At 43.5% G+C, this 22184-nt stretch overlaps 1 protein-coding gene across 4 annotated transcripts in view; it reads right to left on the bottom strand.

Annotated features, from left to right (window-relative positions):
• Positions 1-22184, bottom strand: part of CNTN5 (contactin 5) — a 3369946-nt gene that overhangs the window by 46388 nt on the left and 3301374 nt on the right. For all 4 annotated transcript variants that reach the window (XM_085621430.1, XM_085621433.1, XM_085621431.1 and 1 more), the window contains 3 exons: positions 18005-18191; positions 15219-15331; positions 3278-3446 (listed from right to left, as the gene is read on the bottom strand). In XM_085621430.1, the coding sequence (XP_085477556.1) occupies positions 3278-3446; positions 15219-15331; positions 18005-18191 (469 nt within the window). The remainder of the gene's footprint in view (positions 1-3277; positions 3447-15218; positions 15332-18004; positions 18192-22184) is intronic.

The following is a 22184-nucleotide window of genomic DNA, read 5'->3' as shown; positions in this document are numbered from 1 at the left end:
GAGGGACGTGCCCATCCTGTAACGTTATGCTATATTATGCAGATTTATAGTGCACACTATCACCCGGGAGATAATCCTGGAGATAAGCAGGTATGAGCTATCCAAACCCTGGGGCCTGATGGGACTACTCAAAAAGGTACGTCTTCAGCTTTGTGTGAAATTCAAGAAGTGAGGAGGAGACTATTTATGTGTAGTAGCAGTTCTCTCCACACTTTAGAAACATTGCAGGAGAAGGCTTGACCACTGGATCTGTTTTTCAGTATGCATGGGATGTGAGCAAGTAAGAGTCCAGATGAGTGGAGGTGTCTGTAAGGTTTGTGAAAGCAGATGTGATTGTTGAGTTATGTTGGGCCAATGTTATGGAGTGCCTTGTAAAGGTTGTGTATGGGAAGCCAGTGGAACTCCTAAACTGTGGTGTTTATGTGGGTGCACCGTGGGAGGTTGAGAGTGATTCTGGCTCTAAATGGTCTGCAGCTTTCTGAGTTGGTTGTTGATCCCAGCAAGTAGGTGATTTCCTTAGTCCAGCTTGCTTTTGAAGACGGTGTGTGGGACAGTTTTCCAGGTGCTGAGTGGGTGCTATTTGAAAATATTCCTCAGCACCTTCAGGGTATTGAAGCATGAGACAGTGACAGCATTGACTTGGGCAGTGATGTCTAGTTTGCGGTCCATGACGATCCCAAGGTACTTGGTGTGGGCGCTGGCCACAAGGTAGATTTCCACAGTGAAATGTTCTTCCAGAAGAGCAAGATTTTGGTCATTTCTGTGTTTAAGCTTTAGACAATTGGTCTTTATTAAGTCTGCGATTTCAGTAATGCAGGCAAAACTTGATCCGAGTATGCATGAGGAACAGAGTTGAATGTCGTCAACATAGGAGAAGACGTTGATGTTGTGAGAGTGGATCATGCTGGCTAGATGGATCATGTATGAGATGAAGAGGGTCGGGCTCTAGGAGGATCTTTGCAGAACAGGTCACAGATGTCCCTGGTGTATGCTGCCAGGCTAACTGGCCGGTCCTTACAGTCAGGAAAGAGCAGATCCTTTGGAGTGTGTGTCCTTGGATTCTGATGTAATGTCGCCATTGGATGAGGATGGGGTGTGAGACTGTGTGAAAAGCTGCAGAGAGGTCCAGGAGGATGAGGGCCACCGCATCTCTTCTGACCAGAGTCATGTGAATGTCATCCACGAGGCGATGAGGAGGGTTTCTGTGCTGTGGTAGGGCTTGAGAGCAAACTGAGAGGTGTTGAGAAGTTGATGGTCATTGAGGTATTTGGTGAGGCATCTGTTGATAATTTTCTTTAAGACCTTGACCGGGAATGGTAGCAGGGAGATCGACCAGTAATTGGGGAGCATTGGTGGTTCTACGTAGGGTTTCTTCAGCAATGGGAGAATAGCTGCTTGTTTCCAAGTGTCTGAGAAGGTTACCAAAGAGGTGGAGATATTTAAAATTGGTGTAAGCATGGCACTGATGTGTTGCAGTCCTGTGGGGAAGGTGTGGTTGGGGCAGGGGTCCAATGAGGCACCTGAGTGGATGTACATCATTGTGTACCTTGTCAAACCTTCTGCCATTTATCTGCATTGCCATTTTCCTCAATGGCTGCAACCTGTCATTTATGTCAATTTGTTTTAGCTTGAGGATGAATGTACCTGTGTCAAGAGACTACCATTGCGTCCCAAAATTATCTCTCCATCCTACTACAATCTGGTCCAGACCAAGTCAGATTTAGAGAGAGCCAAGACCTAATCCTACACTGCATGTTGACTGTTTGTCAGCCCTTTGATAGCCTTCCATTCCATGACACTGGCTGAGACCAAAGTTTTGTATTACACAGAATGGAGGTGCCACACCATTTCCAGGTGGAGAATGACCAGAGTGGGTGGACACCTCAGTCCGATAGGCTGGTGATATCTGCTGGGGTTCCTTGCCTTGAATGAATCACAATCAAATGAAAAGCAACCACCAGCAATCTAAGCATTTAGTCAAAGGCTACTAATATCTGGAGCATAACAAAATAGCTGATGTGAGTTTGATGCATCTCTTTCTGGAAAGTTTTCATTTGCCTATCTGTATGCTTTGCTCTCACAGGAGATCACTACATCCAGCTGACTGTTTTGAGCAAAACATCACCATCGCATCAACAGTATGTCTGGGTCCAATACCTGGCCCATCAGTTCACATCACCACTAAAAGACATATAGCTGGTTGAGCATTTGTACCTAGAAAGAATGTCGATATCAAGCTTGAATCACCCATCCTCATACAAATACAATACATATTAGACCCAGCTCTTTGTACCATTTTGGTCACAACACAGCCTGAAGCCATATGACTGGCTGAGCATTTCCCACTTCAAGACACATCCAGGCCAAGCAATGCTCACTCATCGCCCTACAACAATACACATACACTGCAACTCCTTGGCACCATCATGCACACAACATGGCTCATGACCTTAGAGTAGATGAAATGTTTGCCACTTGAACGCCTATGTTCCCTCTGCGTTAAAAACGTTTAGGCCACCACAGTAACATTGGAAATAGTTTGATCTTTTTCTTTAACTGTTTTGAAGAACCCTTGAAACCCCAAAGCCTATTATTTAATAACATGTTACTTACTCGGGTCCTGTTATCCACCTACATGTCAACACTCCTAGTTTATGTGGGAGACTCATGATGAATACAGAAGTATTTCAAAGCAAGATGAGAAGGACGCCTCAGTAAATTCCAATAGGCCTGTAGGGCCACCTGGGATAAGTACTCCCAAGCTAGAAACGAGCTCTATATTGTTCTGCTGTATTGATACCCTTCAAGTGGTTGATCAAAAGAGGGGTAGAGGAGATGGGGATTAAGTCTAAGGACCAATACAACACTGCCAAACAGCCCACTGGTGAGATTTTGTATGCAGTTTAGAAGTACCAAACAACTCAAGCGCATATCTGCCTTTAAGCATCACTGCGGTCGATATTACAATGAACAAGAGCCTTGAACTTTGGAGCTCCTCTCTAGGTCTACTATGGCATTTGGGTCACTGTCTAGACCTGGATGCATAGGAAGGTTTTTTCATCATGGTCACCTGAATGGGGGAGCAATAGGGGAGCTGAGTGTTAAGTCAAGCACGTGTAGGTGTAAGTCACTTCTGGGGTTTTCAAGGTACCGGGCAGCTAGGATCAGAACTTGTGCACCACTCAGCTACAGGCTAGATCTAATACCTAACTATGCAGATCCATTAGAAATTTGGATACTCACATTATTTTATTTTAGTAACGTAAATCTTAAATACCTGACAGTGATAGCACTCGTATTTCAGAACTGGCTGTTCCATCTCCTCCTTCACTAAAGGCTCGCACTTCGATGATATAGACACCAACATCAGGAAGAAGTACGACTGCAGATGTTTTAGGTGTTTCAATAACCTTGCTGTCACTTTGGCCTTCTTGCCTAAACATTATCTATGAATATAATGATATATATTACTATCACAATCATTTTTAGCACCGAAGAACAATTAAAAACAAATAATTTCACTCAAAAATGCAGATTGTCTGTGTTGCATCTTCACAATGGTTGGCAGGTGTTCTTTACAATGGTTTATATTAGACCAATGCAAACATAATTAACTTCACAGGGATCAGTGACAAAAAGAAAAGGTAGACGAGAAAAGGGGAATGATGTAGGAAGCATTATGAAGGATGCCATTAGTTTAATAAAACATGCAAATGAACACAATACATAGTAGGATCTCTGTTTTCACATGTTCATGTCACTTAGTTCGTGAAAAGTAGCACCTTTTTACTAATGTTAGGTCCACAATTTACTCAGCTTTTATAGAGAGATGACTTGGTGGGTACTCCTAAATTTTACTTACTACATTAGCATTGAAGGCACATGTTTGTTGTAGCAGATATAACTAGATTACTTACCACATAACCAGGTTAAATCTACAACAGAGTTATTTTTGATTTTATCTTCTAGGAATAAAGTTAAAGTAAAGAATAGAAAGTAAACACTTTTACTTGATATCAGCAATACCCTAGGATTATAATTTTCTAAATATACTAAGTGAATTCCTGTGTACTCCACACTGCAGATGAATGACCAACTCGGAGCCTTCTGCTGGCCATTGACAGTAAGATATGCACAAAAATGAGGTTTGAGTTTCATACAACTACAGCAGTGTTGCATAAAGCAGTAAACAGCTGGCATTGGATATGGAGTCTAATAAAGATTATTCAGCTATTCCAGTGAGTGGGCGTGGTTAGGAATGCCGAGGAAGATGGCTGCAACGTAGCTGAGTAACCGCTATTACTTACATGCCTGCATCTTGCCCTACCATTTAGACTGCAAGTATGGGGCTTAATTTCACAATCTCCCACCTGGCAGCCTCTGCTGTGCCTGTATGTGTTTGCAGAGCTGGGGAACGCTGAAGGAAGGTATGTATGTCACCCAGGCTGCCCATCCCGCACCTTGATTTCGGTGGTTGTGGTGCGCTGGGTCTGGAGCAACAACGCTGTGGATGGGCAACGGGGACGGCTGGTGATGATTCACCCCCCACACACTCAAGTAAGGAATAAGGCCCACACAGCCTCTCCCCCTGGTGGCGATGAGAGTGGAGTGAATACTTGCATTTAACAGTCAAATTGCTTGCCAATTGAGGCCTGCACGGCCTTTGGGCACTGCTGAGAGCCTGTAATGCCTGAAAATTGTGAAAAGGAGAATACAGATCTCCGAGATCAGCAACCTATTTTCTTATCACATCACAATGTGCTAAATGTTCAGAAATATGCGGTGCACTCCCTGACCTGCCAAGACGGAGGGTGGGGGCTGGGGGAATATATCACTGATCCAACAGGAATCGCCAGGGAAGGGGGGACGGATGGAGAGTTAACTAATTAAAACAGCTGCACAGTTACATGACTGACCACTGCATGGTTTACACAGCTATACACAGGACTCGTCTTAAATGCATGCCACCACTACTAGAGAGACTGAGAGCAGACCCCCCTCTCGGGAAGTGCATGACAGGGAACGTTAGGGGCCTAAACAACCCCAGAAAAATACACCAGGTTGTGCCCTACTACTACAAGAAACCGACCTACTACCTCTGAAAAGCCAACATGTGGCTAAACACACTAGCAGATTGTTATTTTTTGAGGTCTTCTTGAATTAGAAACCTTTCAAATTCTCCTTTTGAAAATAAAGTTAAATACTGTGGAGTCTGTTATGCACTTAGAAGATATTGTTTGGACGTAATGTATCTTTATCTCTTTTAATCAAAAGTGACCGAATATTTTTTCATCTTGTTTCAGATTCTCAATAAGAATCTTTGTCAATCATCATTCAAATGGATCCTAATATTTTAAATTTCAACTACTGGTTCTTTATCTTAAGTTAGACCCTTTACGACCAATTTGGTGAGACACATGATTATATTCATCCCTTGTTTCCCTTCCACTTCTTAAACATCATAATAATCAGTTCAGATTGTTCTAATTTGGTCTCCTTGTCACATAATTTCTTTTAGAATATCTTCTGATCTCTGGATAGTTCCATTATCAAGTGGGATATACTGCTCATTCGTCATTCTTCATTTTTTGCAATCTAAAGCCTGCATTTAACTTGCTGTCACTTTGAGGTAAGATGATGGCCTGTACATCATGAGTTTTAGCTTTGGTTAAATAGACTTAAAGCGTTAGATTGTCTGGAACTCATAAAAACTGTAATTAGGCAATTTTGAAATACTTTATTGGTGGATCAGAGTTCTCTTTTTTCATTATTTCACTATAAATTTTTGTAAAATCGGTGTTTATATAGTGTAGGTAGACGTGTATAAGAATGAAGTAAAATGTATATAATCTTAGGGTATTTTTTGTAAATATCAATTCTATTTTTGTACAACTGGAATGATCTTAAAACAAAAAATAGACACAAAAATTGTTTTTAATGCTTGTAAACACATGTGTACGTCCGTCAGTTTTAATGATTGTATTATATATATATTTTTCTATTCTTATTGCAGCCCTGAAGAAGTTCCGTTAAGAAATTGTATCTTTAAGGAACGAAACGCGTTGGCTGTGGTTGTGTATCTATCTATCTGAAATAAATATTAAACAAAGAAAAAAAGAAAACACTTTTGGACTTCTTTTCTATGTTCAGTGCACCTCCATTTAATGTAAATTGTGTGTCAGAATTTCCCTTCTGAGGCATCACTAGGTGAATGGTGCTGGAGATTTTGTGCACTAACAGCCAGATAAGGCAGCAGCATATTAGAAGTGAAGTGCTACCATTTAAGTCCGTCACCTTTGTTAGTTTTGATATTGTAACTTACTCCAGAGTGGTTGCCACACTTATCAGACGAGGTCAGCACTTCTGCCCCTTCAAGTGGTGGCTGACCCAGAGGGGCGATACCTGATAGTTCAGGGTGTACTGCAACAAGGGTTTTTTAGCATAGTCAACCTATGGACCCAATCACGATGACCCAAATTTCTATAGCATGATAATGGCATGATGTTTTCGCCTTCAGCCATAACCATAACTGTGTGTGGGGGGGGGGATTTCAACCTAACACTGCACTACACCTTAGTCAGCTCAAATACTGTGTCTCTGCAACATATGGGCGCCCAAACTACATTGATAGATATAATGCAGAATCATGAGCTAGTTGATATTTTGGAGAACAAGTGCCCGCACCAAATGGGAATATACATAATATTCAGCAGTCCATGGCTCGGCCTTGAGGCTGGATTTCTGGATGGACCAAAGACCTACTAGGATGGGTACATGATGTTATAGATATGCCCCAAACCCTGTCTCACCACTCACCCGTGATACTACACCTGCCGGAGCAGACAGTAAACAACGAATGTGGCACCTGCAACCTACCATGCTCCTAGATATGATCTTTAGAGAAAAAATAAAACATGTCATAGTGACATACTTTGACTCAAACAGAAACTTGGTGCAAGGATGTGGAACTGTGTGAGAGGACTTTAAAGCTGTAATATGAGGGGAGTGTATATTGAAGGGAAATTGTATTTTAAAATTGATTAAAGGCAGTCTTAATCCTGTAGAATGTAAGCTGAAACAGCTAGAAACCTGCTAAGGCAAGTGAAACATGAATCCGAAACACTCAGGCAGATCCAAATGAAGCTGCATGAGTTTCAAGATGAAACGGATAGAAAGATTAAATACTTGGGGAAATATGAAACTGTTTGGATGTACTGCGAGAGTGAAAGATATGGCGATACACTTGCTAGACTGATCAGACCGAAATGGGCCGCAGACTACGTTGCCATGATAACAACCGTGAGAGGTGAGGAGAAGTTCCATTCTGTAGACATCCTTGCCGAATTCACATATTGGACACAATATACCACCACGCATCAAACGGATGAGGAGGGTATTGCAGAGTACCTGGAGCAGATCACTCTAGCGTGGCTGGGAATGGCGGTGCGAAACCTACTGTGCTCCCCAATCATGACAGAGAATATAACTTGCACTATTAAGGATCTCACAAAAGGTGAAGCACCAGGCAGTGATGGATTGCCCGACGAGTTCTATAAGGTGAATATAAGATCTTGGCAAGAATTTTGACAGACTGGTATGCTTGCTGCATGGTTTGGTCCTACCAGAAAAATCAGGGTTCATACCACGGTGATCTACAGCCAATTATCACTACCCTTTTTCATAGTTGTCAATCAAACTGAGCCAGAACAAAGGGGAGTGACTGTATTTTTTGATGCAGCCAAGACATTTGACTCCATAGAATGGCCATTCCTGAGAGCTGAGCTGAGTAGAATGAGACTAGGAAGTGGAGAGTATAAGTGGATAAACCTACTCTATACTAGTCCAGTGGCATGAGTACATGTGAATGATTTATTTCCGACCCAATCACGATATAGCGAAGGACCAGGCAGGTATGCTCCCTGCTCCTGAAATGTTTTGCCCTAGCATTAGAGCCTCTGGTTAGTATACTGTGCAAAACACCCAGCAACTGAGATTTTCAATTGGGATATGTAGAGTACTGACATCTACTACTCCTTGTGTGAGACCCAGATTATAATTACAACCCCATCCTTACAGAAATTGCTGACTTTGGTCAAGGGTCGGGACTCACCTGCGCTCACGGACATAATGAGTATGTCACAACTGCTATATCCTTTGCAATGGCAAGACGACCCCATCTGCTACCTTGGGAAACTGGTCCATAGAGACCAGATAGTAATACTATGAGAGAACTATGGCACATTAATTGAAACCAATGTTGAGAAATGGATTAAATTACCCATATCTATGGCAGGTCATGTTGCACTTATAAAAATGATAATACTTCTAAAACTCCTTTACTTGTTTCGAAATGTTCCAATACTCCTGACCCGAGGATTCTTTGACAGCCTATAGCCTTCTTTAATTAAACTCACATGTATGGGTAAGCAACTATGAGTTACTCAAATTATTGCAAAAACCATATGATCAAGGTGGGTTTGCTGTACTGCATTTGGGGATATACCACTAAATAGAATAGAAACAATTTGCCACACACGGGTTCCATAACCATAGATAAGCACCACACGGAGACTTAGAATTGGGCTTGGCAAACCCTCATAAGCTCACTAATGTCATTATGAAACCCCAACTAAGCCAAAGCCTTGTATCCAGGTAGTGCATTGCACAGTGTGGGCATGGGAATGGCTACCTCAAATCACTGGTGTAGTCATCATATACTCCTAGCAGATAAAATTGATACACAATCCCAGATTGCCTATCAGTAGTGAACCCCTGGTGATGCACAACTTATGATATAGACACCTCCTCTCACTGGGAAACTTGTATGTGGAGAAGAGATTCACCTTGAAAAAATATTTTCAAAATGTCCACTCTGCGCTGCTGGTGATATTCATTTACATGAGACTTTGCAGGGCAATGAGGAAGGCATTCCCTGCATACCCACGGGTACTGGCAGATTGAAGACTATTGAACCTTGCTGCAAGTGGCTCATTGAGCAGCAAAACGATTACAGTAATGTACACTGCAACACTGAGAGATATGCCAAGGGTGGGACACCACTCCAGGAACAACTGGTCTGAGGCTTTGGGTATACAAATAACAGATACACTATCGGAAGTCTGCTGTTGACACACTAAGAAAGTCTCCATGAACAGAAGGCGCAAACTTCTAAATTATAACTTTCTCCATCAAGGCTACTATACTCCAGCCAAACTACACAGATGCGGTGGGAGAGATAGTGAGCATGGGAAAGATGTAATAGCCTGCTGCAGACTTTGTACACCTGGCGAGGAACTGTGCTGATTATTGGAACAGATTGTTTCAAATACTGAATGATATTGTGCAGCTGACACTGCAGCTGGAGGCCCTCGTGAACTCCTGGGATTTGTTTAAATGAGACCCAAACACAGTAGTAAGTTTGTTGTTTAGCCCTGCTGGTAGGTAAAAGAAGCGTAGCCATTTCATGTGAAAGGAGAGCACCCCCATGCAGTTGACAAATCACTCACAGATTTGGCATCCTGTAGTGTGAACTCAGAGGTATATTGCCCGCTACTGTCAAGGGGGTCATATCCGAGAGATAGATGGGGTTCACTGAGAAATTACCTTGCTGAGGTGTGGATGATGAAAGAGAGGACTAACGAACAAACTGAATCGCCATCACCAGCTTGCGGGGGGTAGGGGTTTAGTACAAATGCGAATAGCTCATTAACGGAGGGACAGAAGGTGGTATCAGGTGATGAAGCCATTTTTCTCTAATAGCAAAATGTGAATTCTATTATATTATGCTATGTCAGATGTATATTGTGAATGCTGAAATGGTCAACACATTGTGTTGTACCATACATGTTTAAAAAATAAAGCATTAAAAGCTATATATTCTAGTGAGGTGACTTTGGAGAGAAGAAATGACATCCGACAATCTTATTTGAATGCTCTGCACCCAAACTCCTGCAACTCAATTTAAACTAGAATCACCAACCAAGACAATTCTGAAAACCATCTCACAGCCTGGCATGCAATGGGCAAATTGCATCCTACCACAGAAGCACTGTTGTCCCCTGTAAGCGTGAAATCCAGGATTTTCCGACAGAAGCAATTGTTTAGGATACTGAAAGCAAGACAAAAGGATGATCAACTCAACAAATTATTCTGACCTGCTGATTCCTTTTAGTTTGTCAAGTGTATTTCCTGCAGTTGCCTGACAAAAAGGAATCATGGAAGAATGAAGATTCTTGTTTTCGTTTCCCGTCAAGCTGGAAATAAAGGACTCTCAGGGGTGATGCATTTTTACCTCTAAATGACACTTTATTTGAAAGGCCCACATTACTGGACGGCGCTTCCTGGCAATTCCTCCAGTGAATTTGTTCCTGTATTCCCCTAGAGAACACTGCAAGTTTAATGTGAATCAGAAAAATGCTCTTTACCTTTGCCCCAATGGGTAAGGCAATTTGAGCTTATCCACAGCAAAGTGATTCATTCTCTTGTCATCAACAATGGATAATATTTAAATACTTAATTTTATTTACCTTCTTATACATACGTATAGAGTTCCATGAACTCCTTCAATGCTTTACCAAAGCTAAATAGTAGTAAAATGCTTATGCTTTCCCTGTGAAACATGTGCTGTATATTGGAGTCCCTACTTGTGTACTTCACTCCCTATAAGTCTGTTGTAAATAGTGTCTAAAGTTCACCTATAACAGGAAAAGTTAAATGTCATATGTGTGCAGAACTATATATTTACACCACCCAGATAGATGGCAAACATATGTCTGCCAGGAGTGTCACTGTGCTCTGGATGGACTGAAGTATGCACTGCAGTGACACATGGCAGGTAAAATTGATTTTGCCATGTAGAAAAAGCCTATTTTTATGTATGTATAAATCACCAGAGAGAGTGTGTTATGAGCACACTAGGTAGGGTGCTGATATATAAAAAGTGGCTACATATTAGAGTTTGTGTGCCCTCGGTAACATAAAAGCCAATAGCTAATTCACTGTGTAGTCTTGTAAACATTTTGCTGATTAACCTTAGATGGGATTAAAATATTGATCTCCCATCTCCACTTAAGAAAAGGCTAGAAAACATTTCAAAGTTTTTTCCTGCTTAGTTTTTAAAGTCTGATTTAATGTTGAAATCAGATTTTTGATAATTTATAAAGATTTACCTTTGGCTGCCTGAGACAAATCTGGTTTACACCAGTTCAGCCACCAATAACACCTTCAGAGCTGGAATATGCATCCTTGGCTTGGATCCTGGCTGTGAGGACAATGGCCTGACTCTAATCATCACAAGAGCAAATGGGTATTAACTGCTGGCTACTTAGCAGGGATTGTCTATCTGGTAGTGGATAGGAAAAGTTGACAGAACAAAGGGCAGTTGCAGCACTACCTCTCCTGACTTTGAGATGCCAAGTCTATATTTTCCTATTCGTTCCCAGGAATTTCCCAGGCAGGCAGGCTCTGGTCAGAGTAGAAGGCAAAACCAGTGATGCTTCTGTGAAGTGGAGGGAGTGTTCATCTAATTAAGAGAGTGGCTTAGAACATGAAGTCAGGCCTGGCTGTTGGCAGCTGGGTTTCATCACCTTGAAACAGGGACTATGGGATAACTTTACAATAGGGCAAAGAGAAATTTCTGCAAAAGCTCTGTGAGAAAATAACAGGGATCTGAAAGTAGGATTACACCATTGACTGGCTAGTGCACAGGATAAATAAGATACCTCCACCATCACCTTCTCAGAACATTCTGGAACATGGCAAGATTCCACCTGCAGAAGGCAGCATTGCTGGAAGAAGAGGTCTCACACAAGGACTTTAGGACTCCTAACTCCCACTGACACAGAGGAACTAGAATTGCTTTCCAAGGGTCAAGTGGTTAGCCTCCGCTTTTCCTGCTTCAGGGACACAAAAAATCAGAAAGATGTCTGATCCCCAAGAATGTCCAGCTGACCCTTCAGGGCATGAAGGAGACCTGACTGGAAAAAGACCTGGTAACTAGGAGCCCGTCCTGATGAGCTGGAGGCTTCAGGACGGACCAACAGGAACAGAACTTTAAAAACGTTGGGACTATTGTGGCTTCATAAGGTCCTGCCCGGCTTTGGCATTCAGCCTTGCGACTTTCAAAAAGTGATTAAATCCAATGGTAACACTATGGACTGGGGTGGCAAATCTATCTGACCTCTGAAGTGTTCTTGCCGGCTATGAAATTCTGGATTGTCCTGCTCAGAGATTTCGGCACCCAAAATAAATAGTTCCATCATGAGTTCTACAACCATGTATTCAACTTCGTGGGATCCATGCGGTCAGAGTCTGAAAATTTGGTCGGCAGGAAAATTTCAACTACATAAAAAGTAATAAGTCAGAAGGTAAAACTTTGAGTCGGACGACCCAACCTCTCCATCATTTGCCATCATCTGAAAATTATACCTACATTCCGGTCAACCATGACTAGTCACTTTTGATTGGTGAATTTTGAGTGGGATGACCCAATTGGTTTATACAACCTCTCCCGCAATTGCCATCAACCAAAAATTGTACCTTCATTCTGGTCAACAACGAATAGTGACTTTTGATTGGTGCTTTACTTTTTCTTGGTGAGTTTTGCCCTATAACATTTTAACTTCATATTTGTGGCTTCCCTAGACCTATTTTAAGGATTTTTGCCTTTTTGCTCTTTAAAATGTTCTCTATGTTTCTCCATTAGTTTGGAAAGCTTATTGTGTTGTGCTCTCTACTTTAGAATTGTTGGTACTGCTTGACTTAGCACACACCTATCTAGAGATTACCTGTTGCTTGTGCCATAACAACGTGGGTGTGCAGACATCCTCTCAGAATTCTGTTCAGACCAAACCAGAGTGACTTTATTGGGTTGGTAGGGGGAGCCACACAAAATATTAATAGACCTATTTCTGACAATAGTACATTATCATAAGCTTGAATTTGATCCTAACATCCCAGGTACATGAAAGATTGGCGGTTATCTGGATACAGGTTCTACTGCCCTGTCCATTCTCAAAGCAGGATGAAAACTAATCTTTTGTGCTGGCATCTGACGTTGCAAACATCGTAAACAAGCTTCTAAGTGTATGAACATTCCCTCAACAATTCTGTTATAGAGGTTTAGTTAATCATAGTATTTGTTGGCTTCCATATTTACTAAAGTCCCAAATTAGTCTGTGACCAACCGGCTGGTGAGTGCTGGCCATATGTGAACTGGTTTTCTAGTGAGGATCACCCCTCCAATTTCTGGTACTAGTGGACATCATTACTGGATACCAAAACCTAAAGACGCCTGAGATGTGATGTACACAACTTAGAAAGCATGCAATATCGGCAGAGAATGAGTGTGCATCAGTGAACTGATGTCATCACAGCTTTTCCAGCTTCTGCAAATCCTTGGGCTGAGGTCTCCCGTATATATTCATGGTGCACTGATGCTCTCTATTGGCAGATTTTTACTGCTTTATTAGGTCTAAATGTTCACATCGATTCCATGCACCTCCCAAGTAAAGGGTAAGGAAATTCCTAATATTCTTTTTATTTTCGATATTGAATATTTTTTTTATATTTAATGCCTTCGCAGACAAACATGTCAAGTATTATCATTATTGCAGTGTTATATAGCACGTAGCTGCCCATGGGGGTTCCCAGCACTTAGGTGGAAGACTAAACAGCTTCAGGAGTGGTACTGGAATTAGCCAGGTTTAGGCTCATCTGAATAAAGTACATTTATCACTCTGATAAACTCGTTCTATATTACTTTACACCTTACTGATTTTGCTGCCTATTATTCTATGGTTCTGTTAGCTTTTTTTCCTAGTTTTCTATCTTAAACGTACAATTTTGCAGCTAGAAAGGTGTGCTTGGATTGCTGCAATGACGTGGATTTTCTACTACAAAAAAGTTTAAATACCATCAGCAAAAGACTCAGAACTCTGCTCTCAAGGCTACTACAGGTCTTCTGAAGAGCTCAAGTGTTTTACCCAAGAGACATTGCACTGTCGGCTGGTGACAGATCCTTCCCATTTTATCATTTCCTATCTTAACTTTAAACACCTAAACCAGCTTGCTTCATGTTATATGTCCCTGGGAGTATTCTCCTATTTACCATGCCGCAATTACCGCAACAGGGAAATGTCATTTCTGACTTCGACCTGCCTCTGCCTGATGAAACGAGCAAGTGAAACTCTGAAGCTGTGGTTGCCTCCCAGGATGCTTGTTTACGGTCCAGGGAAGACATGGCTTGGCAGTTCGGGCTGGACTGTTCCCATGAGGCACAGGGTCAGACTGATTTGCCTATGGGGTGGCGGAGTGAGCTAAAGAATGATGAAGGATTAAACTCAGATCAGTTGACTGGGGTGAGTGCTTAAACTGTTCAACACTCCGTCCATCATTCCCTTTGGTTTTGCTTTGTTCACCCTAAGTTGGCAGGGTATGCCCAGATGTGGGTCCCTTGCTCACTTGGCCACTGGATTTAACCGGTCCCAGGATGCTTGTTTCCAGTCCAGGGAAGACATGGCTTGGCAGTTCGGGCTGGACTGTTCCCATGAGGCACAGGGTCAGACTGATTTGCATATGGCCATGTCTGAACTGGGGTGGTGGAGTGAGCTAAAGAATGATGATGGATTAAACCCAGATCAGGTGACTGGGGGGGAGTGCTTGCAATGTTCAACATTCCGTCCATCATCCCCTTTGAAAATACTCTGGTGGCTGAAGAAATAGGAATCAAAGGTCATTCTCGGGGCAGTTGATAGCTCTGTAGTGTCTACATCACAATACTCTACTCAGTAAAGGATCACGGGACCCACACTTAAACATGGCAGGAGGGAGAAACATGTGGGAAGAATAGTAACATTAGCATACAATTAGCATGTACTGACGCAACTCGATCCCTCCCACATCTACGTGCATCAGGCCAAGCTTAATCGCACCAGCTTCGGTCACATGACACCACCAAACCACAAGCATGATGCCAAATTACTGCCTAAAATACTAGCCACATAGACTACACCATAGATACACGGTACCAGCCTTGCCAACATAATGGGTAGTTACCCACTCTACCACCCAGAAACCGTTGTGAGGCCTTGTAAGGAACATGAAAGTGCTTTACAAGTGCTACAACACATTAATACATGCATAATACACTACAGTACAGTGTCCTGCATGCAGTGTGTATCACACGGATGCTTGAAAGAGAGAACAAAATACGAACTCACCTTGTAGCCCATGACTTCCGATTCGTTGGCTAGAGGTCTAACTGGCTCCCACCCCAGTGAGACGTGGGCGCCATCTTGCATCCACATAATGTTGTTTGGAGCTTGGCTTGGAGCTGAGCGGAGAGAAACAAAGGCCAGTTTGCAGTTAAACACACTTCTGAGTTCTAATCTCATTGCATATTTGACTCATTCTTTGCTTTTGTGGGTCACTGCCACACAGCTCTCATCCAGCCAGCTGGAGCCTGACTCGACAGGCCTGCTCCGGAATGGTGTTTTAATAGCAAATCTGCCCGTGTTTATGAACCCTAATCCATTTCTTTCCCCCCTGTGTTGAAAACAGTTAACCCTGCTTCACGAGATGCCGCACAGAGTTACTTGCGAATGCAACAATTTAAATGATCCATTTCCGACTCCGCGTGCTGCAGAGCATTTCACTGCAAACACGGGTTATTGTAGTCGACACATTTCAAACCTCAGGTGCTGTCCATGAAACAACATGGTGTTTGGAGGCCGCATTTTTACAGACCTCCTGCTACTGCGCGTAGCAGTATGGGAACATGAACCTCGGAATATTTAAGGGGCATACCACATTGAATATTAATACTGTATTTAAAATTACAATTTGAGGCGCAGAGAGTCAAGTGAATTGGCTAGAATCACACTAGCTGAATAAAATGCGGATGCAGTGATTACAAACCAGGGGCCTCATGTACAAACATTCAAATTAAGAATTTATAAAAAGAGACTAATAATAAGTTGCACTTTGCGATTTCTTATTTAGAATGTATTGAAAAGGATTCGGCACAAGTGGTCGAAATACATTGATTATGAGTGAACGGACTTATGTACTGATAGATTGGTTTTCTAAAAATACATAATTGAAGTGGGTCACAATTTGACCTCCGCCATTAATATGCATGTGGTAGACCACAAATTGTGACCCACTACAATTGTCCACAATCACTGGGGTCAGCAGACACCTATGTCTTTCATTTCTTTTAAATAACCCAATCACTTATTTTTTTAATGCAGCTCGTTTTCCTTGAAAAGAAAATGTGATGCATTTAAAAAATGTTTTACAAAAACACACACAATCCATTTTTAGGCATAGGCAGTGGTCCCATGGACCACTGACTCGGACAAAAAAAGTTTTGTCCACATTTACAAAGGGGAATGGGTCCCTTGGGGACCCTTTACTGTTTGCAAATAGATACAACTTAGTTTGAGACAGAAGTCTGCCTCTAGTGAACGACAGCGAGAGCTGGGCCTAGGCTCTCCATCTATCTCACCCACTTGGATGGGCAAGACAAAGGTCTCATGCAGAAAGGTAAACTGAGTATACTTCAGACTAGAGTTTCAAGCCACCCCATTGGTCTGCGTCAATATTCTCTCCACTTTTCTCCCATTCCTTCTCTACTATCTACTACACTTCTCCCACCATTGCTTGGCTTTGCTTACTCCTCTTTGTGTCATCCCACTGAGTGGGGCCTGCTGTTTTCTATTTCCTGAAGTAGCTGGAGTATCGCATGTTGTGGGGGCTCAGCAATCCTCGCTACCACAGACCTTCAAATGTTCGTCTCAGTGGCCTGTAATTCAAGACCGGCCACAAGATTAGGCCATATTCCTCTGTAAATGTTTCCACCGCCTTTGAGTTGGTGGTAAAATAGTGATGCTTTGCGACCAGGTTTCGGCTGCAAAGCTTGAAAACATACCTTAAGGAATTGGTATTCGGAGGGGACGCCTTAAACACACCTTTCGAATACTGATTTGCCATATACCTGCAAAGCCAAATTGCAATATAGTAACGTGTTACTGAATCGCAATTTGAGATTTGCACATACCAAAATGCCATTTTGCGGTGTTAAAGGATCCGATTTTATGAATCAAAGAATTTGGAACCATAAAACAGCTTTGTACATGAGGCCCCGGATCCCCAAGTTGCACAGGAGTGAGTTAGTTGCTGACCTTGACACTGCTTCTGAGCCACATGAAGAAGCATTTGATAGCTGTTGGGTGATTCTGAGCAAGACACAAGACGAGAATCGTTGAGCTTAATATGTTTAACTAAAACAATGGCTTTATAGGGCTAACGCTTGTAGCGTTAGCACATTAGAGTGAAACAAATGGGTGGCAGCCAGCAGAGAGGGCTAAAGCTGTAAAGTAGTCCCTCTTGTTGCTCAGTGCTGGTGCTTCAATGAAGGCAGAAGGATACACTCAAACAGCTAATAGCATTAGGTGAGAGACAAATATTCCATAAGGCTAGGGTGTCCAGGCATCTTGGATTTGGCATGACAGGCCCGGTTTTTTTATCATCTGTCTTAACAGATTTCACTAAATTAAGCACACTCCCCAGTTTTTAGAAAGGATCACTTGAACACACAGAGAGAAAAGCTTTTATTTTACCAGGCTTTTCTGAAATCAATCCAGATGATACCTCTTCGTAAAAGTTGCATTTCATGTATTCCCCTCAGTGCCTTGTTTTTGTATTCTATGTTGGTCAGCGCTGTCTTTTATGTCATTCGGTATCCCACGGTTGATGTGAAATTGTAATCCTACTTCTACGTTTGCAAAATGACCCTTTTTTGATCTTCAAAATGTGTCACCCTACATTAGTCTAAGCCATGTTGTGATTGACAAAGTCTCCAGCCAATGGCTGCGGTAGGCTGGTTGAGGAAATCCAGTGGTTTAATGGGATGGATCAATGCATACTCTAGCCATAACACTATCAATAGGTTTGTTTGACAGCTGGGCTGTCAAAAATCAGATGTACAGAACAGGTTACTCACGTGCTTTCTTGGTGCTCACGCGTACTGCGGTGCTGGGTGGTCCTGATCCCGCTTTGTTGAACGCCCTTACGGTGATGTGGTACACCGTGTTTCCGTCTAACGCAGTCAGGATGATGGATGACTCGTTCCCCGCAGTTTTCACCCTTTCTGCTGCCTCTTCTTGCTCCATATCTTTCCAGTAACCAACCTGCCAACAATCAACGTACAGAAGATTAATTCTGGCAGTTATGAAATTTTTCATTTTATTTTTATCATTGGAGGTTTGGAAATGACGGGCTTCCCTGAAGTAAGCAGGGCCTCCTGTCACAAAATTAACAGGATCTTTTAAAAATGTGTGAATTGCAGGTCGAGTTTCTGCTTGGGTGCAGTTATGCACACCACCCAGCTGTCTGGAGCCAGAACGTCACATTTTCATGCTGAGCCTCACTGCGAAGAGAGGCGCAACAGCCTCGCGGCATAGGAACCGGTGACTACCTGAGCAGGATATATAGTGGCAGCAAGCCAGCAGTACTTGAGAAGTCAAGGAGAGCTCACCTCTCACAGGTAATCAGAAACATTTATTGTTAAACCTGAGGCGCAGTGAATGAATCACTGGAGAGTGTAGCAAAAGCAGCCCCCCCCCCCCTGGTCCCACATGATCACAAGGCGCGCAATGTGTGTCGGTGTGATGTATTGAAGATGACAGAACACCTACGGAAATCTTGCACTGGGTTAATGTTAGAGGAATAAGATAGCTGAGGGACAGGAAATAAGGAGAGAAACTCACTTCTTGTTATTCAAACGAAGACAGGTTTCTGTCACACACAATTTGCAAAGAGACCCCTCAAAGTCACAGCGACCTTATGAGGTGACAAGGACACAGATGTTTCTGTTTGTTCGTAGCTCATCATGTCCTGTGCAGGATAAGTCTATTCAAAGTGGAGTCACTGTTATGTTGCTATCTTGCCAATTGTCCAATTAGCACCCCAACATTGCATATATCATCAGTGCATGGCCTAGAATGCTTACAATAATTTTTAAAGAAATGCCTACAATCCCTCATTATTCCTGCATCTGATGCTACTTGCAGAATGTGGAGATATTTAGGTATTGGACTCCTTTGTTGCCTGCATAGAACCCAGGTTGGCTTTGTGCAGGCTAAAGGAGATGGCCACATGGCTCCAGGGCGCAGTACCCCCTCATATGCCTTCCCGCAAGCAAAGTGGTGAGACTAGGGCATCGGTACGCTCACAGACATGTTGGTGTGGTGGCTTCACAGCATGCAGAACAAATATATAATCAAACCAAAAATGCTTCTTGGCAGTAACACAACTGCATACCAAGCATTAGCAAAGAGAATAGGCATACCCTTCACAATATAGCGCAATGGTTACTTTTTAATTTTTATTGCAAGAAAATAAAAACGCTGCTGTCTAAATATGGTGGCCATGTGCTTGCAATAAAAAAAAACATTTTACATTTCTTAGCATGTAGATGTATTTATAACTGGTACATAAACCCTTCTTAGTTTGATACATGGCATATGAAGAAGGTATTCTTTTTGGAACAAATACAAAGTACTACTGGTTTATTAATTACTGTAGTCTGAAGACATAGGTTGAACTCACAAGGATGACTAAGATGTAATAAATGGCAAATAATTTAGAGAGAAAAACACATTGGCAACGTAATGTATTCGCCCAGCAGCCTTGGTACTAAAATGTAGTGGCGTAGCAAAGGGGGGGGCGGCATGACTTTTGGGGGCGGCAGCCTCACACCACCTCTCTTACCCGCAGCCGTTGAAGGGCGGCATTTGCATGCAGGAGTCGCCAGCACCCCACCCCCGTTCCTACATTCGGCCTCAGGCGGCAAACGCAGGGGTATAAGGCCTAGCTACGCCACTGCTGAAATGCACTTCATTTTAGGCAGATGTGCACATGTGATCAGAAACAATGGTGTCACTCACACTTACTGAGAGCAAATGGCTGAAGTGACCAGGCGCACTGCCCCACGCTGTGTGCTGAGGAGGAGAGGGGCTGCATGAAGGGAGCTGTAGTGTCCTGAGAAATGAGGCACTAGGACCCCGAGGAGGGCAGAGGGCAGGAGAGGTCACCGGACACCAGTTCCGGTCAAGGGGTGAGGGGCGGCATACACAGGAAGCGGGGGACGAGGCAGGACGTGCAGCATGCTGGCTGCAGATACATATGCATGCAATAAATAATAGAAACTGACCTGGCTACGTGGTGGTGATTGCAGAGACGCGACGCGACAACTGGCGACGAAGGTGGGATCGAAATCCACGCGTCGCGGCGACTGTCGGAGCCCACCCGGTCGCGGAACAAAATTCGGAGCCAGGAGCCCACCCTGGTCCGAAGCGCCAGCAGAAGAAAACATCGTTGCGGGAGCCCACCCCGGCGCTGCTAACAGAAGTAAGAGCAGCGCGAGAGTGAAACTGAAGGAAAGATTAAGATCCCTCCCGTGCGTGAGCTTCAACGAACTCTCGCGAGAGGAGGCGGCCATCTTAAAGTCAGGCGAATTGAGCCAATCAGCGCCCAAGATAGACGGCGGCCATTTTAAAAGGTCAGGCAAAGTCCCGAACAGCGCGAAATCGCGCGAGAGTGCGGCGGCCATCTTGGAGTCAGGCAATTTGGGCCAATAGGAGCACAGGAAGGCCGGGAGGCCATTTTAGAGTCAGGCAAAAAAGGAAAATAGACGAAAAAGGTCCAAATAAGGAGAAAACGACAAGAAAAAGGTGCCAAAGAAAGGAAATAGCACCAGAGGAACAAGAAGTAAGGAGAAAGAAGGCAAGAAGTACATAAATAAAAACAAAGAAAGGAAGAATATGGGTGACGAAGAAACAAGGAGCACACAAGCTGTGTTCCGCAGGCCGCTGCCATTCAACATGTCGGAACCGCAAGCAGGCATCAGATGGGAGAGATGGCTACGACAATTTGAACGATACATGCGCGCGACGGACGTTGCAGAGAGCAAACAATTAGATCTGCTGGTCAACCTTGCCGGAGACGAAATAGAAGACTTAATGATGACACTACCAAGTGAAAAGACGGCGGATTACAAAGGCGCGAAAGCGTGCCTCACAGAGAAGTTCGACCCCCAACGCAACATCGATTTTGAAAGGTACACGTTCCACACAGCATGCCAGCAACCAGAAGAAAGCATGGATGACTTCGCGACAAGGTTGCGGAAGCTGGTGACATACTGCGAATTCGATAAATTTGACAACGAAGAAGCAATACGAACGCGCCTCATCGTAGGGTGTTTATCAGTAGAGTTCAGAGCACGCATCCTAAAAGAACCAACAACACTTGAGAAAATACTGACGATGGCCCGCACAGAAGCACGGGCCACGCAGCATGCCAAACAAATACAAATTGGAAAAGAAAAGGGAGAAGCGATGGCACATCGGATGACGGAACATTTCAAAAAGAACGACAACAGGGAGCAACAACATCACAGGAAACAAGCGGTCCCATGCTACAGATGCGGCTTTGACTTCCCACACGTTGGCACCTGCCCAGCAATGGGCCAGAAATGCAGAAAATGCAATAGGGACAATCACTTCGCAAGCACCTGCATGAGCAGGCAATTTAGGAACGAGAGGGGGCGAACAGCAAGACAAGGGACAACAGGCACCAGACACGCCAGACATATGGAGACAGCAGAGAGAGGCTCGTCGGAAGAGTCGGATGAACAGACGACGGTTGGGAGAGAAGCACGGCTATACCTCATGTCCGACACACCCAAAGAAGGAAGACAACAGGAACACATCCAGCTGGTGGAGAAACAGCAAATAAAAAAGACGGCCACAGTAGACATCGACGTCGGGCGCCACAGAACAACGTTTGTGCTAGACAGTGGTGCCACATGCAACATAATGTGCATGTCCGAGTACATGAAAATGAGAACAAGGCCAACGCTATCGCCATCAACAGTAGATGTGTTCACGTGGGGATCAAAGACACCAGTAGAGAACATGGGCAAGTTCACTGAGACGCTAACATATCAGGACGTGACGCGTCAGGAAGAAATACATGTGCTGAAAGGGGACATCCCAGCGCCCTGCCTGCTGAGTAACGTCACGGCACAAGTCATGGGGCTGTTGGCGATGACGTACCACATGACAGAAAAAGAAAACATACTGCAAGAATATCAAGAAATACTGCAGGGACTGGGGAAGCTA

Source organism: Triturus cristatus, chromosome 8 (genome assembly GCF_964204655.1).
Source record: "Triturus cristatus chromosome 8, aTriCri1.1, whole genome shotgun sequence".
Classification (NCBI taxonomy): Eukaryota; Metazoa; Chordata; class Amphibia; order Caudata; family Salamandridae; genus Triturus; species Triturus cristatus.
This window is presented reverse-complemented; position numbering and strand designations above follow the sequence as displayed.